This window comes from Ammospiza caudacuta, chromosome 27 (assembly GCF_027887145.1).
Source record: "Ammospiza caudacuta isolate bAmmCau1 chromosome 27, bAmmCau1.pri, whole genome shotgun sequence".
Classification (NCBI taxonomy): Eukaryota; Metazoa; Chordata; class Aves; order Passeriformes; family Passerellidae; genus Ammospiza; species Ammospiza caudacuta.
Window position 1 is genome coordinate 2,281,614 of NC_080619.1, and position 18,394 is coordinate 2,300,007.

General features: G+C 54.5%; 1 protein-coding gene across 1 annotated transcript; it reads left to right on the plus strand.

The window, feature by feature from the left end:
• The first annotated feature begins 4,132 nt into the window (after positions 1 to 4,132).
• On the plus strand, positions 4,133 to 16,527 carry LOC131568684 (vasoactive intestinal polypeptide receptor 1-like). Its single transcript, XM_058820791.1, has 13 exons — positions 4,133 to 4,201; positions 7,132 to 7,243; positions 11,082 to 11,189; positions 11,917 to 12,026; positions 12,667 to 12,764; positions 13,716 to 13,848; positions 14,438 to 14,591; positions 15,036 to 15,096; positions 15,387 to 15,453; positions 15,561 to 15,652; positions 15,863 to 15,992; positions 16,220 to 16,261; positions 16,435 to 16,527. The coding sequence occupies exons 1-13, from the start codon at positions 4,133 to 4,135 to the stop codon at positions 16,525 to 16,527; spliced, it is 1,269 nt and encodes a 422-aa protein (XP_058676774.1).
• Positions 16,528 to 18,394: the final 1,867 nt, after the last annotated feature.

Below are 18,394 nucleotides of genomic sequence, written 5' to 3' on the forward strand. Positions count from 1 at the left end.
AACAAACCCGGCCCAGGGAGGCTCGGCCGAGCCAGGAATGTCCCGGGCGGCTCCTCCCGGCGGGAAATGCCCGGGAAAGGCCCTGGGGACACCGGCCCGGGTTGTTCTGGGTCCCCACGGGCTGGGCCTGTCCCCGAGTGTGACAGTGATCACAGGGGTGCCAGCATGAAGAGACGAGTATCTGACTCCATGTTTCAAAAGGCTGATTTATTACTGTGAAAAATTCTTGTATTTTATGATTGGCTTTTTACAAATATTCAAATGAATATTATATGTGTTGTGTTAGAAAGTAATGCTGCGTTAATTCTCTTAAGTACTGTGTTAAATATAGTTTTAGGTTATAAAAATTGTTAAAATAGAAACTATGCTGTGTAGGATTTTTTTTTTTTAAGAGAGGACTCGCAGCGAGATAGCAGCCACAGGACACCTGAATCTTTCAGAGAAAAAAAATTTATTGTTCCATTATCAGAAGAAACGAACTTCTTCCCGCCTCTTGGTTCTGTCAGGATTTGGAGGAAGAAGCTGGCCATGACCAGACAGAATCCTGTGTTTGAATGGAATTTATGCATCATGTATGAAGTGTATGAATATGCAACAGGCTATTGCTTTTAAGGGTTAATCCTTTGTTAACGGGTGTCCTTTTTCGGGCTCCTGCTGCCCAGAAAAAGGTACCCTGACATCAGTAACTCTTTGTTTTTATTGTCTCATATTATCCTAATTCAAATTGTGCAAATTGTTATTGCTCCAATTGTATTACTATTTTCATAAGCATTTTATTACTATTCAACTTTTAAAATTTTAAAAAACAAGTGATTGGCGTTTTTCACATTATTTTATGATATATATTCGATTAAAGCATAGAACAAATGCTGAGGAACAAATCTCTCCCAAAACTCTCATTCTGCCCCAGAACGGCACCAGAGACCACCCCCCAAATTCCCCCTCCAGCCCCCAAATCCCCCCCCCGGCCCCCCAAATCTCCTCCTCCCCCCGAGCCCGGCTGCCTCAGCCCCTCCCTTGGCTCCAGTCCGGGCTATTTTCTGCTTGATTGGGTTTTTCTCTGTGTTCCTGATTTTCCCGACCCCCTCTGGATTGCTTTTCTGCCTTTTGTTAGAATCCTAAATTCCCATTATTTGCCCGTTTAATTACCGTGCTGCTTCCTGCCCGTTTTGGCAGAGCCGGCCTGGGCTGATCCCGATCTTATCTCCCCTGAGGAGGGGCTCAAACACCGGGATGGGGGTGAGGAGTGCAAGGGAGCCTCGTGCCAGGGACAGGAGGGGTGACAGGGACCTGCTCGGGGTGTCCTCAGCACCCCACGGCAGCCTGAGCCCTCTGGGGGGACATTGTGGACAGAGGGGAGGAGGAGGAGGAGGAGGAGGAGGAGGAGGAGGAGGAGGAGGAGAAGGAGGAGGAGGAGGAGAAGGAGGAATTTCAGAAGTTTTCTGCAATGGGATCAGAGGGATCCCTGCAATGGGATCAGAGGGATCCCCTGGAGTGGGATCAGAGGGATTTCCTGCAATGGGATCAGAGGGATCCCTGCAATGGGATCAGAGGGATCGCTGCAATGGGATCAGAGGGATTTCCTGCAATGGGATTAGAGGGATCGCTGCAATGGGATCAGAGGGATCCCTGCAATGGGATCAGGGAGATCCAGCCCCTCTCTGGGCATCACTCAGCGTTGGCAGCAGAGCAGGGCAGAGGCGGGCAGGGCGTGGGGGAGGCTCAGACCGGGAGGGGAGGGGAGGAACGGAGCCCTGAGCTGCCCTGGAGGTGCCGGCACATCCCTGCTGCCACTTCCCTTCCCGGGACACCGAGAGATTCCCAGAGTGAGCAAACCCCGGCAGGATCAGGCTCGCCCAAGCCTCGGGGGAGATGAAGAAACACTGCGGCTGAGGCACCGCATCCCCCGAGCTGCTGCTGCATCCCGGGGTTCCCAAACCAGCCCAGAGCAGATTGTCACTGCACACCGGGACAAACCCTGGCAGAGAGGGAGCTGCTGGCCCCTGGGCTGCCCACCATCACTGTCACACTCAGGACACACCTCTGGGGACGCTCTCTGCGTCCGGAGCTGTCAGTGGGTTTAAGCTCCTGTCCTGGTTTTACATGGGAGTAATAAAATGGTTATAAAATAGCAATATAGTTAGAGTAATAAAAATGTGGACAATTTGGGTTAGGACAATATGAGACAATAAAGACAAAGAGTTACAGACAGTCCAGGTACCTCTTTCTGGGCAGCATAAGCCCAAAAAAGGACACCCATTAACAAAGGATTAACCCTTTAAAGCAACAGCCTGTTGCATATTTATGAACTATAATTATTTTGAACGATAACTACAAAAATCCCGTTTCCCTTCCCAGGAGGTCTCACGCTGCCAGCGCTTTGATCTTCATTGTCCCCAAGCTGTCACCAGCCTCCTCTTCCTCGGAATTCCCCTTCCCAGACTTGTCTCCTTCTATAGAGGAAAAGACCAGAAGATGCAGCTGGTGCGGGGCGGGGACGGCAGCTGGCACCAGCACATTCCCTTCCCTTCCCTTCCCTTCCCTTCCCTTCCCTTCCCTTCCCTTCCCTTCCCTTCCCTTCCCTTCCCTTCCCTTCCCTTCCCTTCCCTTCCCTTCCCTTCCCTTCCCTTCCCTTCCCTTCCCTTCCCTTCCCTTCCCTCTGCTCATCACCACTGTCACTGTCACCAGACACGGCCACCCCAAATGGGACCCTAAAAGTCTCCCCCAAATTGGTGATGGGACCCACAGAAACTCCCCCAAAATTGGGAATGGGACCCCTAAACATTTCCCCTAATATTGGGGATGGGGCTCTCAAAAAACTCCAAAAGTCCCCCAAAAATTTGGGATAGGACACCCAGAGACTCCCCCAAAACTGGGAATGGGACCTCTAAACATGTCCCCCTAATATTGGGGATGGAGCTCCCAGGAAACCCCCAAAAGTCTCCCCAAAACTGGGGATGGGAGCCACGGACACTCCCCCAAGGGTATGGGGAATGGGACCCTAAACATCTCCCCTAATATTGGGGATGGGGGTCTCAAAAAACTCCAAAAGTCTCCCCAAAATTTGGGATGGGACCCACAGAGACACCCTCCCACAACATCAGGGATGGGACCCCTAAAATCTCCCCTAAAGTTTGGGTGGGAACTCCAGGAATCCACAAAAATTTCCCCAAAAATGGGGTTTGGAACCAGAGAAATTTCCTCATAATCTCTCCAAAACTGAGAGTGGGAACCCGAAAGTCCCCCCAAAATTGGGTACAGCACCCCTAAATTCTCCTCAGAATTGGGGCTCCCATTACTAAAATAATTAAAATTGTGACTTCTGAGTCAAAATTCTCCTTACTGAGGGGGCTGGGGCTTTCCAGCAGAGAGAATTCTATAAATGGATTTATTTTACATATCCCCAATACATATTTATATGGATTTTATCCATATTTATATATTTACAGATGCAGATTTTTTTTTCCTGTAAGAACAGCCCAGGTGATGCTTGGGGCCAGCAGAGCCACGCTGGGGACAGCAGAGACACCTTGGGGACAGCAGAGTCACCCCGGGGACAGCAGAGCCATCCTGGGCCACTGGAGCCACCTTGGGGACAGCAGAGACACCTTGGGGGCAGCAGAGTCACGCTGGGGACAGGGCTGGAGGGACCGTCCCTGTCCCCGCCAAGGGATGTGACCTTCGCACCCCCCACCCCATTCCCGCAGCGTTTCTCCAGCTGTTTTCCAGCTGTTCTCCATCCCGGCTGCCCCGAGGGGCCGGGAGGGGCTCGGTGTCCCCCTGGGGGTGCCGAGGGCGGTGGTGCCGAGGGTGGGGGGGCAGCGCCAGCCCGGGGTCCCTCCCGAGCTGCTCCATCCATCCCGGCGGAGGGAGGAGCCTCCGCATCCCCGAGCGGTGACACCGAGCCCGGCGGCTACAGCGACAGCGACAGCACAGCAGGGACAGGGACAGGGACAGGGACAGGGACAGGGACAGGGACAGGGACAGGGACAGGGAAGGGTCCGGAGGGACACGGGACAGGACAGGGCAGAGGGAGGTGCGGGGCATCCCCGGAGCCCCGGGCCGTGAAGGAGCAGCCGGGCTGTCCCCAGACCCTCCTTTGGGACAGAACCGGGACCCCGCTGCCTCAGCCATGGGGGGTCCCTGGCAGCCACCCCGGCCCCGCTCGCTGCTGCTGCTGCTGCTCCTGCCCATGCTCCAGGTGAGCGACCCTGGGGACAGGATGGGGGGCACCGGGGGTCCCCCATGCCAGACACCTGTGGGGATGGGAGGAGTGAGGGGTCCTTCTGTCCAGGGTGGGGGTGCCCATCCCATTATCCCATCCCATCCCATCCCATTATCCCATCCCATCCCTCCCATCCCACCCCATCCCATCCCATCCCATCCCATCCCATCCCATCCCATCCCATCCCATCCCATCCCATCCCATCCCACCCCATTATCCCATCCCATCCCATCCCATCCCATCCCATCCCATCCCATCCCATCCCATCCCATCCCATCCCATCCCATCTGTGGTCCTCCAAAATTGCCAGCTCCCCTTGGGGACTTTCCCGCAGCTCCTGGGGACAATGTGGTGACAAAGGTTCAGCTGGGACCCCCAGGACCCAGCAGTGCTCAGGGACACCCCAGGGCAGAGGTCCCGAGGGTTCAGGTCCCAGGGATGATCCCTTGGGAACGGCTCCTCCACCCCACACCACACAGAGCACCCCCAGCACAGGGGTTGGGTGCAGGGGGTGCAGGGGACAGGGACAGCCACCGGTGACCCCCAGGACAGGGATATGGGCATGGCTGGCACCAAATCCCTGCGGGAATGGGGGCACTGGGGCGGTTGTGCTGCCAGAGGGAGAGAAACAGCGCTGGGGTGGTCAGGCTGTGCTGGGGAAAGGGGAGGGGAAGGGAAAGGGAAAAAAGGAAAAAAAGGGGGAAAGGGGAAAAAGGGGGGAAAGGGGGGAAAAGAGAAAAAAGAGAAAAAAAGAGAAAAGGAAAAAAGGGAAAGGGAAAGAGAAAAAGGGAGAAGGAAAAAAAGAGAAAAGGAAGAAAGAGAAAACTAAAAAAAAAAAAGAAAAGGAAAAAAGGGAAAAGGAAAAGGGAAAAGGGAAAAAGAAAAAAGGGAAAAGAAAAAAAGAGAAAGGGGAAAGGGAAAGGCGAGGGAAAGGGAAAAAAGGGAAAAGGAAAAAATGGAAAGGGAAAAAAAGGAAAAGGGAAGGGGAAGCTGGGTTGTGGGAGCACTGGAGGCTTGCAGGGTTTTATAGACTGATGGCATCAGTAGGGAAACTGAGGCACAGCAGGAATTCCCTGCCCTGCAGGGAGCTCGGAAGGGAGCCCAGCACATTCCCTGTTCCTGCTTCAGCATCCTGGCCCTGCTGCCATAACTAAGAAACCAAACCCAGCAGCTCTGCAGCCCAAGAGGGGTGAGAGAAACCCCCCTGCCCCATCCATGCCCCCATCACTGGAAGGATGGAGGAGGAGCAGAATTCCTGGGCCTTCCCAGTGCTGTGCCCAGAGCCATCCCCAAAACGCCTTTTCCAGGCTGAAATTCCCTTGAAATCTTGTATTCAGCAGGAAAAGGACACAAAATCTCCTGGGGGAAGTGAAGGGACCCTGAGGAGCGGGCGCATGGCCAGGACAGGCAGGGCAGGGCTCAGCCAAGGGATGCTCCAAGGTCCCACATTCCCTGTGCTGGGAAGCTCAGGGATCCGTCCTCATCCCTCTGTTCCTGCAGCTCCTACACCTCTGGCCTCTCACTGAAACAATCAGCAACACAAACCCAGGTGCACCAGATCCCTGTTCCAGACAGCCCTGAAACTGCTGGGATGCTTGGGAATAGGCAGGGATGTGGGAATGGGCATGGAGGGATACATGGGAATGGACATGGACACTTGGGAATGGGCAGGGATGTGTGGGAATGGGCACAAACACCAGGGAATGGGCACAATTCCATTACTGCAATTCCACAATTCCACTACTCCAATTCCACAATTCCAGGGCAGGGCGGGACTGGGATGGGTTTGTGGTCCCTTCCAACTCAAATCCATTATTCCATTTCTACAATTCCACTACTCCAGTTCCACAATTTCATTACTCCAATTCCCCAAATCCATGGCGGGTGGAGACTGGGATGAGTGTGGATGAGTGTGTGGTCCCCTCCAACCCAATTCCATTATTCCATTTCTACAATTCCATGATTCCATTTCTACAATTCCATGACTCCAATTCCAGAATTCCATGACTCCAATTCCATAATTCCATGTCAGATGGAGACTGAGATGGGTTTGTGGTCCCATCCACCCCAACTCCACGATTCCCTTTCTGTAATTCCATGACTCCAACTCCACAATTCCATTACCCCAATTCCACAACTCCATGATTCCAATTCCACAATTCCATGACTCTAATTCCATAATTCCATGGCAGGTGGGGTCTGGGATGGGTTTGTGGTCCCTTCCAACCCAACTCCATTATTCCATTTCCACAATTCCATGCTTCTACTTCCACAATTCCATTACTCCATAATTCCACAATTCCATGGCAGGTGGGGACTAGGATGGGTACGTGGTCCCTTCCAACCCAAATCCATTATTCCATTTCTACAATTCCATGACTCCAATTCCACAATTCCAAGACCCCAATTCCACAATTCCAAGACTCCAATTCCACAACTCCATGATTCCAATTCCTCAATTGGAATGCGGCAGGTGGGGACAGGGATGGGTGTGTGGTCCCTTCCAACCCAAATCCATGATTCCATTTCTACAATTCCATGATTCCATTTCTATAATTCCATGACTCCAATTCCAGAACTCCACGACCCCAATTCCACAACTCCATGACTCCAATTCCACAATTCAATGACTCCAATTCCACAATTCCATGGCAGGTGGGGACTGGGATGGATGTGTGGTCCCTTCAATGGAATCCATGATTCCATTTCTACAATTCCATGATTCCATTTCTACAATTCCATTATTCCATTTCTATAATTCCATGACTCCAATTCCACAATTCCATGACTCCAATTCCACAGTTCCAAGACTCCAATTCCACAACTCTATGGCTCCAATTCCACAATTCCATGGCTCCAATTCCACAATTCCACGGTTCTCCTGCCTGCCCTTTCCCCTCTCCAAGGTGCAGGGGACTCATCCCGACTGCTCCATCGTGCTCCACTTCCAGCAGCTGGAGGAGGAATGTCTGCAGAGGATCCGGAGCGAGAGCCCCAGCCCGGGGCAGGCAGGGCAGGGTGAGCCTGGATCAGCTCCCTGGGAGCAGGGGGGAATCCTGAGGGGTGCCTGGAGGGTGACCATGGGAGGGGATTGCAGAGCACTCGTGGGTTTGGGATTTCCAGGGAAATGAGAACAGCACTAAGGAAAGCTCAAGGAGGATCCCCGGAGAGTGCCAGAAATGCTGCTGGGATGGGATAGAGGGGATTGAGGGATGCAAACAACTGCCAGAACTCAGCCCTGGTGGGTTTAGAGAATCTTGGAATGTTTGGGATTGGGAGGGACCTCAAAGCCCACCCAGTGCCACCCCTGCCATGGCAGAGACACCTTCCACTGTCCCAGGTGCTCCAACCCCAATGTCGAACCTGGCCTTGGACACTGCCAGGGATCCAGGGGCAGCCCCAGCTGCTCTGGGCACCCTGTGCCAGGGCCTGCCCACCCTCCCAGGGAACAATTCCCAATTCCCAATATCCCATCCAGCCCTGCCCTCTGGCACTGTGAGCCATTCCCTGTGTCCTGTCCCTCCAGCCCTGTACCCAGTCCCTCTCCAGCTCTCCTGGAGCCCCTTTGGGCTCTGCAATGTCAGTATCTCTTGCTGCTCAGAGTGACCCCAAGAAAAGTTGGAAAGTCTCTTTTCCCAGCCCTGCGCTTGAAGAAGGAGTCAGAGCTCTTCATTTCTTGGTCTCAAGGTTGTTTATTTTATCTTATCTATAAAAAAGTTTCTCCTGCCCTGCCAAGGTCAGCTCAGCAAGACAGTCCAGGCACTCTGCCTGCCCCTGGGGCAGTGTTATGTCTTTATACTAAAAACTGTAGACAATATTTACAATTACTTTCCAATACCTATCACCTATGTTAGACAGTGAGCTTCTACTCTAAACCAATCCAAAAGTGCCACCATCACAGCAGGAGATGGAGACCAAGAAGAAGGAGAAAGGCTGGACATGCCCAGATTCCTCCATCTTGCCCCCTGAACCCCTATTCTAGAAACCCCAAAATCTACTTTTCCACCCTGTGATAACTTCACTATTATTCTACTTAAACTGTTGTGGCTTGCTGGTCTTCATACAAGGTTGATAATTTGCTCCACGGGTCATAACCAAACCCACAGGGGCATTTTGGGCTCTGTGCCAGGGTCTCTGAGCCCCCTGGCAGGGCTCTGGGCTGCTCAGGACAGACAGAGGGATGTGCTGGGTCCTGACGCTGCAAGGGGCTCTGAGCTGTCCCTGGAGCCTCCTCACCCCCCCAGGGAGGGATTCATGGAGTTTGGCAGTGCTGGGTTGGTCCCTGCCCCTGGCAGAGTCCCCTCCATCCCCCTGCACCAATGCCAGGCTTGTGGCCACCAGCACCGGGGTCACTCTGTGGTGTCACCACCTCACATCTGCTCCCCTTCCTAATTCAGTAAATTTTACTGCCAAACATTTTTTTGAGCAGCTCAGTTTTCCCATATCTGGGGTTTTAAATGAATTAACTGGTTGAAAAACCAATTTTCAAGTGCTGCTTTTGGACATCCTTTTTTTTTAAATTGCATCTCAGTTTCCATCCAAAAGTGGAATGGCCCAAATCCCAGGCAAAAATTGTCACCTGGAGAATAAGGAAGGCATAATTCCAGGGGTTTCATCTCATAGCAGTGGAAAAATTAAGCACTAAATGCATATGAAGGTGCATAATTGCTTAAGTAACTCTGCAGAAATGTCATTTATCCTTCAGCTTAGCAGGGAAAAGCCAAATTGATTGGAAAAGGTCCATTTTGCAACCTGAACTGTGCCAGCCAAGGGGAAGGAACCTCACTGCAGGAAAATATCCGAGATGTGGGAATGCATAATTAATATCTGGGTTTAATCCTGGGGCTTCTGCTGTCCCTGTCCACCTGAGCTGCATCCATCCCTTTCCCTGCTTGCACCAGCGTGGGGAGCCTGACTCCAGGACAGGCTCAGATCCCATCCATGGGGAGGGAGGGCCCTGGGATCTCCTTATTCCTTATTCCTTATTCCTTATTCCTTATTCCTTATTCCTTATTCCTTATTCCTTATTCCTTATTCCTTATTCCTTATTCCCAATATCCCATCCATCCCTGCCCTCTGGCAGTGGGAGCCATTCCCTGTGTCCTGTCCCTCCATCCCTTGTCCCCAGTCCCTCTCCAGCTCTCCTGGAGCCCCTTCGGGCCCTGCAAGGGGCTCTGAGCTCTCCCTGGAGCTTCTCCTCTCCAGATGAGCACCCCCAGCTCTCCCAGCCTTTCCTCTTCCATCTCTTCCATTCCTTGCACCATATCCATGCTATCCTCTGGACTATGGGGGCTAAAATTTCAGAGGAGGCCCTGGAGAGGCTCCAAAGGCTCCTCTGAGCCAGGCTGGGAGAGCTGGGGGTGCTCACCTGGAGAGGAGAAGCTCCAGGGAGAGCTCAGAGCCACTTGCAGGGCCCGAAGGGGCTCCAGGAGAGCTGAAGAGGGACTGGGGACAAGGGATGGAGGGACAGGACACAGGGAATGGCTCCCACTGCCAGAGGACAGGGATGGATGGGAGATTGGGAATTGGGAATTGTTCCCTGGGAGGGTGGGGATGGGTTGGGATGGAATTCCCAAAGCAACTGTGGCTGCCCCTGGATCCCTGGTAGTGCCCAATGCCAGGTTGGACATTGGGCTTGGAGCAGCCTGGGACAGTGGGAGGTGTCCCTGCCATGGCAGGGGTGAAACTGAATGAGTTTTAAGCTCCCTTCCAACCCAAACCATTCCAGGATTCCCTGCTCCCAAAACCCCAAGAAATGAAGGGTCTGCTCTCAGGGATGATCCCAATTCTGTGCTCACTTCCCTGATCCTCCAGAACAAAAACCCAGCCCCACTTTGACATTGTGGATGCAAATCCCTCTCTGCCAGCACTGCCACCCCCAGGCTGAAATCAGAGGAAATTCATCAGCCCTGTCCAGTTCCACATTCCCTGCTGGGAATGGCTCCATGAATAATGTGGATCTGCAGGGTTAATGATGGAGGCTGGGACAGCAGCTGGCCGGCGCTGGGATCTCCTTGTCCCATCATAAATTCCTCCAGGCCCTGAGTCTGCCTGGCTGTGTTCATTCCCCAGAAAACTGAGAATGATTTAAACAGGAATTCAGTGCTGGATAGGGAAGTAAAAGTTGTTTAAGCTTAAGTCATGCAGAAACCCTTGCACGACTTCCTTCTGTCCTTGGGGACACATCCTGAGCTGAGCCTCCAGCAAAAGGAAAAGGGGAAGGGGAAATGGGAAAAGGAAGCAAAAAGGAAAGGGGAAAGGGGAAAAGGGAAAGGGGAAGAGGGAAAGGGGAAGAGAAAGGGAATGGGGGAAAGGGAAAAAAAGGGGAAAAGGAAAAAAGGGGAAAAGGGGGGGAAAGGGAAAAAAAGGGAAAAGGGAAAAATAGGGAAAGGGGGAAAAAGGAAAAGGAAGAAAAGGGAAAAGGAAAAAAAGAAAAGGAAAAAATAGAAAAGGAAGAAAGGGAAAGGAAAAAGGGGAAAGAGGAAAGGGGAGGGAAAGGGGGAAAAGGGGGGAAAAAGGGGAAAAAGGGGGAAAAAAGGGGAAAAAAGGGGAAAAAAGGGGAAAAAAGGGGAAAAAAGGGGAAAAAAGGGGAAAAAAGGGGAAAAAAGGGGAAAAAAGGGGAAGGGGAGAAGGGGTTGGGGAAAAAAGAGGAAAGGGGTAAAAGGGGGAAAGGGGAAGAAAGGGGAAAGGGGAAAGGAGAAAAAAGGGGAAGGGGGGAAGGGGGGAAGGGGACGGGGAAGGGGAAGCTGGGCTGAGGGAGCACTGGGGGCTTGCAGGGCTTTAGAGGCTGATGGCATCAGCGGGGAAACTGAGGCACAGCAGGAATTGCCTGCCCTGGCGTCCTTTCCCTCCCCAGGCTGCCCCACCGAGTGGGACGGGCTCAGCTGCTGGCCAGCCCTGCCCCAGGGCCAGTCCCGAGCTGTCACCTGCCCCGAGATCCTGAGTGTCTTCAAGAAGCCCAAAGGTTTGAATCCAGCGGGGATCGCTCATCCCACGGCCCCACCCGCCCTGCCAGGGCCCCCAGAGCCACCCCAGCCCTTCCCTCCCACCCCACAGCTCCTGCCCGTCCCAAAATGTCCTCGGTGGAAACTGCAGCCCCAGCAGGGACAGGAAAACAGAGATTTGGGGACCCAAATCCTTTCATCCCTCTGTGGGTGCAGCTCTTGGGGACCTCATCCTCCATCCTGGTGGCACCAGGACAGTCCCCTCACTGCCCTCCCTTCCCATCCCAGGGCTCCCGAGCTCCCACTGGAACATTCCAGCACTTCCTCAGACAGGAGTAATTCAGGAAATGTTGGGAAATATTTGCTTTGGGGTAGGAACAGCTCAGGAGAGGCTCGAAGGAGCCCTCACAGGACGACTGAGCACTTTTACAGCCTTAATTCCCAATTCCCTTCACCTGGAGGGATCTGTGCCTGTTTTCACACCCTGTCAGAAGTTTTCCTGGCAGCTCCAGGCATGGGGCCATGGGATCCAGAAGGGATGGGATAGCAATGGGATTTGGGAGGGAGGGGTGGGGTTGGGGAGGGATGGGGCAGTGATAGGGTCCAGAAGCAGCAATGGGATCCAGGAGGGACGGGGCAGCCCACAGGTACCACGCTGCTGTCCCTGTCTGTTCCAGACCGGCCATTTTGGGGGTGCCATCAGAGGTGACACCCGTGGCTCCCCTGAGGTCCCCCCTTGTCCTGCAGGGCTGATCCAGAGGAACTGCACCGAGTGGGGCTGGAGCCCCCCCAGCCCCCCCTACCACAGCGCCTGCCAGTTGGAGATGCTGGGCAGCAGCAATGACACCGAGGCCAAGGCACGTGGGACACCTGGGGCTGTGGGGATCTGGCCCCATGGCCCCATTTCCCCTTGGCCACATGTCCCCACATGGCCACACGTCCCCACATGGCCCTGTGTCCCCATGGCCCCATGGCTCATTGTCCCCATTGTCCCCATGGCTCAATGTCCCAATTTCCCAATGTCCCCAATGTCCCCCATGACCCCATGTCTCCATTTCCTCATGTCCCCATAGCTCTGTGTCCCTATTTCCCTATGTCCCTATGGCCCCATGTCCCCACGCTGCCCCATAGCCGCATGGCCCCATGTCCCCACACTGCCCCATGTCCCTGTGTCCCCATGTCCCTATTTCCCCATGTCCCTATGGCCCTGTGTCCCCAAACAGCCCCTTTTCCCAATGTCCCCATGCCCCTGTGTCCCCATGTCCCCATACTGCCCCATGTCCCCATGGCTGTGTCCCCATGTCCCCATGGCCCTGTGTCCCCACACTGCCCCATGTCCCTGTGTCCTCATGTCCCCTCACTGCCCACTGGCCCCGTGTCCCCTGTCCCTGTGTCCCCACACTGCCCACTGGCCAAAGAACCATGGAGATGCTCCTGGGTTATCCCATCGCCCCTGCCTGTCCCTGTCCCCTCCCTCCACTGTGCTGTCCTTTGCAGAGAGGCCACTTTGTCACCATGAAGGTGCTCTACACCTGTGGCTACTCCACGTCGCTGGCAGCGCTGCTCCTGGCCATCGGCATCTTCTGCTGCTTCAGGTAGGGCTGGGAGCTGCTCCAGGGCTGGAGGGACACAGGACAAACCCCAGCAGGAACGGCTGCCCCCAGCCTGGCCCCTCCTGGAGCAGCCAGGACCCATCCCAGCCGACAGGGAAACAGGAGAGCAATGGCAGCTTTGTCCTTCCCTGGTGGCCCTCTTGGGTTCTGGTTTTGCACATGTCCCCGTGCTGCAGGTTTGGGCTCTCCAGAGGTTTCTGGGATGTTCCCTTAAGGTCCTTGAGCAGCCCCAAGCACAGCGCTATTGTATTAGCAGGGAAATGCCCTGATGAATGGCGGAATGATGCATCTGACTCCATGTTCTCAGAAGGCTAAATTATTACTTTATTACACTATATTATATTAAATTATATTATAGTATAATAATATATTAATATATAATATTAAATAATATAATAATATTATATTCATATTGTTATATTAAACAATATTATATGATATGATATGATATGATATGATATGATATGATATGATATGATATGATACTATACTAAAGAATACAGAAAGGGTACTTACAGAAGGATAAAAAGATAATTATGAAAACTTGTGACTCTTTCCAGAGTCCCAACACAGCTTGGCCCTGATTGGCCAAAGAGTGAAAACAACTCACAGCAGAATCCAATGGAACAATCACCTGTGGGTAAACAATCTCCAAACACATTCCACATGGGCACAGCACAGGAGAAGCAAATGAGATAAGAATTGTTTTCCTTTTCTCTGAGGCTTCTCAGCTTCCCAGGAGAAAAATCCCGGGTGAAGGGATTTTTTCAGAGAATGTGAATGCCACAAAGCACAGCCCTGCCCTTCCTGCTTTTAGAGCAGGAAAGCTTCTCCAGGGCTTTGTGACCATCACCAGCAGTGATCCCAGGGAAGGGGACAACAAAGTACCCTCTCTGCCTCTGTTTGGGCCCAGCCCATCTCTCCCTCCTGCAGGAAGCTGCACTGCACCAGGAATTCCATCCACATCCACTTCTTCACCTCCTTCATCCTGCGGGGCACGGCCGTGTTCATCAAGGACAGGGTCCTCTTCTCGGACGAGTCCATCGACCACTGCACAATGTCCACGGTGAATCCCAAACTGCTCCAAACCCCAGCCCTGGAGCACAGCAGGGGCTCTTTGGGAGGGGTCTGGTGGGACCTGGGGGAATTTGTCACTGCAGAGAGAAGAAAGAAGCTGTGAGATGGAGGAAATTCTGTCCTGGGTGGCCATGGGGAGGTTCAACATTTCTGCATTTCCCTTTGTGCAGGGAATAAATTCTGTCCTCAAAACTGCTCTGGCCTCAGGCTAGGTGTCCCCAGTGGGGCTAAAGCTCAGCACAGCCCCACCAGCACCAGGTACTGCTCAGATCTGAGGTTTTCAATCAAAACAGGAACCCCTGAGCGAAGACACAGCACTGAGAACACCACAGACACAACCACGGGGTTTTTAAAGATCCTACAAAACCAGCCCGTGGTCACCTGCCCATGGGGCACAGGCAGAGCAGAACCTGGTGCAGGTGGTGTGAGGGGCTGGGGCAGAGTCCCTGGGGCTGCACTGAAAGGCCATCACTGAAAGGCCATCACTGAAAGGCCATCACGGGTGTCCTCAAGAGGGTGGACAGGAGGGTGACAGTCCCCTGTGCTGCACTCTGAGCCATCCCCTCCTCCCCTGGCAGGTGACCTGCAAGGCAGCCATCACCTTCTTCCAGTACTCAGTGCTGGCCAACTTCTACTGGCTGCTGGTGGAGGGGCTGTACCTGCAGACGCTGCTGCTGCTCACCTTCACCTGCGACAGGAGCTACACCTGGGGCTACGTCCTCATGGGCTGGGGTGAGCCTGGGGACATCCTGGGCATCCCTGGGCAGGAACCACCTGGGAACGGCCTGATCTGGGACCCACCTGGCCAGCGTCCAGCATCTCCCCACCCCATCTCCTGCATGGCCTTGGTGGGCACCCACCTGCTCCTGCCAGAGCTCAGAGCTGCTGGGGAAACCTGGCCTGGTCAGGACAGCTCCTCCTTCTTCCCACACCCACCTGGGGCTGGGAATGCCCATCCCAGGTGCCAGGGTGTGATGGAAGAGCGTGGGGACAGGAGGGTGACACAGACATGGCACCACCACTTCCTTCTCTTGGAGAAGGTGGGATGGTTGTCACCTTCCTGCCACACCCAGAACTGAGCTGGACACGTGTTCTGGGGACGAGGGACAGAGGGGTGGCACGGGGGCTTCCCAGAGCACTGGAGGGGCCATCCCTGCCTGTGTCCTGTCCTTGCAGGTGTCCCTGTTGTCACAGTCGGGGTGTGGGTGCTCACCAGGCTCCAGTATGACAACCACGGGTAAGAGCAGGAGGGGTTGGGTCTTTCTGGTTGTCAAACTGTCCCTTGGCCTCGTCCAGGCCACCCCAGCCACGTGTCCCAGTCCAAGGGCTGGGAAATGAACCCTTGGCATGGGATGGATGCTCAGGAGGGCAGGACTGGGCCAGCCTTTCAATGTTATTTCTGTTTTCTGGTGGGTCCTGTGGCAGGAGGGGTGCAAAGGGGTCAGGGGTCTGGCCAAAGAAATGGCGGGGGGACAGCTGGGCCATGTGGGTCCCCGTGGGTGCCAGAGCCACCTTGCTGTCCCATAGGTGCTGGGATGACTACTCCAGTGTGTACTGGTGGGTGATCAAGGCTCCCATCCTCCTGGCCATATTTGTGAGTGTGCCCCCTGAGAGGCCCCCCCAGAGCCAGGGTCCCACACGGCCAGGGGACCCATCCAGGGACTGTGCAGGGCATGAGACGTGGCCTCCCTCCTGGGGCAGGTGAACTTCCTCATCTTCCTCAACGTCACCAGGATGTTGGCACAGAAGATCCGGTGCCCGGACCTCAGCAGAACCCACAAGCAGCAGTACATGTAAGGGGACAGGGCTGTGCCCACTGTGAGGTCTGGGATGGGGACAGGGCTGTGCCCACCCCGGAGTCCCAGGGCAGAGGGACCTCCCTTGGAGGAGCACAGAGCTCAGCCCTGGAGCCTCCAGGATCTGTCTCTCACAGAACCTCTCCAAGGTTTTGGGGAGGTCTGAGGGGGCAGCAGGAGCCCCCAGAGCCCTGTCCCTCTCCACAGGAGGCTGACCAAGTCCACGCTGCTGCTCATCCCCCTCTTTGGGGTGCACTACGTGGTGTTCGCGCTCTTCCCTGAGCACGTGGGCGTGGATGCCCGGCTCTACTTCGAGCTCGTGCTGGGCTCCTACCAGGTGAGATGGGCAGGGAAAGCCCCATGGCCCCATCCCAAATCTCACCAGGACCCTCTGGAACGTGGGGGTTTGGCCTCTTTTGGGAGAGGGTGCCCCCAAACACCTGGGGCAGGGCCTGGAGAACCTGGCACTGATTCTCCAGTGGAAGGAGGTAAAGGTAGGGAGATGAGCACAGAGGGGTCCAGCCCCCTCCTCTGGGTGCAAATTGCTCTGCCTGTCCTCTCCAGGGCTTCCTGGTGGCTCTGCTCTACTGTTTCCTCAATGGGGAGGTGAGTGTGTGTCCCCACCCCAACCCCGGGCACCACAGCGGGCACGGGGACACCCCGAGGGTGCCCCAAAGCTGGGGTGGGCAGGGTCAGTTCCTCCTCCCCTTGCCCCCCAGTCCCCTCTGTTGGGTGCTGTCTGGCGTCCCTGGGTGCCAGCAGTGCCCACACTGGTGCAGGTCCAGGCTGAGATCAGGAGGAACTGGGGCACGTGGCAAAGGTCCATGGAGAGCAACGTCTTCAACCTGGCCACCCAGGACTTCACGGCGTGAGCAGGACAGGAGAGGGACTGATGCAGGAGCAGCTCCAGGGCTGCAGCACCAGAAAGACTCAATCCCTTGTGATTTTGGCGGTTCTGGGTCTGATACCCTCAGAGGGAACAACCAGAAAGACCCAAACCCCACTCTGATTTTGGGGGTGTTGGGAACAACCAGAAAGACCCAACCCCTACTGATTTTGGAGGTTATGGGTCTGACACCTTCAGAGGGTGTTGGGAACAATCAGAAAAACCCAACCCCTCTCTGATTTTGGGGGTTCTGAGTCTGACACCCTCAAAGGGAACAACCAGAAAGACCCAACCCTTTCTAATTTTGGAGGTTGTGAGTCTGACAACCTCAGAAGCTGTTGGGAACAACCAGAAAGACCCAACCCTGCCCCAATTTTGGACGTTCTGGGTCTGACATCCTCAGAGGGAACTACCAGAAAGACCCAATCCCTTCTGATTTTGGGGGTTCTGAGTCTGACAGTCTCAGAGGAAACAACCAGAAAGACCCAAACCCCCCCAATTTTGGAAGTTCTGGGTCTCACACTCTCAAAGGGAACAAGCAGAAAGACCCAAACCCCTCTGATTTTGGGGGTTCTGGGTCTGACTCCTTCAAAGGGAACAACCATAAAGACCCAACCCCTTGTGATTTTGGAAGCTCTGAGTCTGATACCCTCAGAAGGTGTTGGGAACAACCAGAAAGACCCAACTCCCCTGATTTTGGGAGTTCTGGGTCTGCCACCCTCAGAGGGTGTTGGGAACAACCATGGGAGAGGCTCTGCATGCTCGGCGCTGGTAGATCTTGCACCCTGTGGTAGCACCTCACCCCCAGAGCTCTCACTGCTTTGGGGCAGAGTTCCAGGCAAAGAGAAGGGAAATTCTGCACTTTTCTGCCTGAAACTGGGAAGGAAACACAGAAATCCTTCACCCAAGGACAGCTGGTGGGTTTTGTCTGCGCTGAAGGAAAAGGAGCAGCACCGATACTGAAGGGATTCACTGATGGATGTTTTCCCCTTTCCTTGGTTTACAAAATAATTTCCTGCCTGGGAAGATTCCCAAACAGAGCCAGGAGCCCCCTGGGGATGGGGGGAGGATACAGAGAGAGGCAAAATCCCAAACCTCTACAAGAGACCCCTGCAAATGGCCTCTGGACCCAGTTCCTCCCCATTCCCAAAATTCTTCCCTTTCTCCCATGGGGGTTGAGTGAGCTGGAGATGTTCCCGTGCCAGGAGAGCTCTCCCAGCCCTTTGCTCTGAGGAATGGGACTCACCTGGCATTCCTGGGGGTCAGGAAGGGTTTTCCCAATAAAATCTCATTCCAAGTCCAGCCTCACTTTTCAGTGTCTCGTTTTGCTCCACAAACCCAGAGGATTTGGGATTGGGGGTGCTGCAGGATGAAAACCCTGCCCATGATGGAATGCCTGGAGGTACCTCCCAGGCAATCTCTGCTTTTCCCCTGCCTGGTGAAGCTCACAGAGAGGAGATGGAGGAGGAAGGTGAGGAAGATCTCGAGGTGGGGGCACCACAAGCTGTCCCAAACGTCCTGGGGTGCCCTCTGGGTGCCCCCAGCCTGTTCCAGCACCATGAACATCCTTCACCCTCCCAGCTGAGCTCCTGCCCTCCAAATGGTGCCTCCAGGAGGGAGAGAGGCCCCAAATGCCCTTTTTCCTAACTTCCTGGCCTCTCCTCTGCTCCTGAGGCCGGAGCCACCCGATCTCAGCCTTGCTTCTCACCCTGCCTGGGTGCCATGTGTCCTTCCCTAAATAAACCCCACTTGCTGGCCCCTGTCCAGCTGCAGGATCTCCAGAGATCCCATCTGGGAGGGCACCGAGAGGGAAACAGAGGCCCAGAGCTGATCTGGGGTGAGATGGGAGAGGT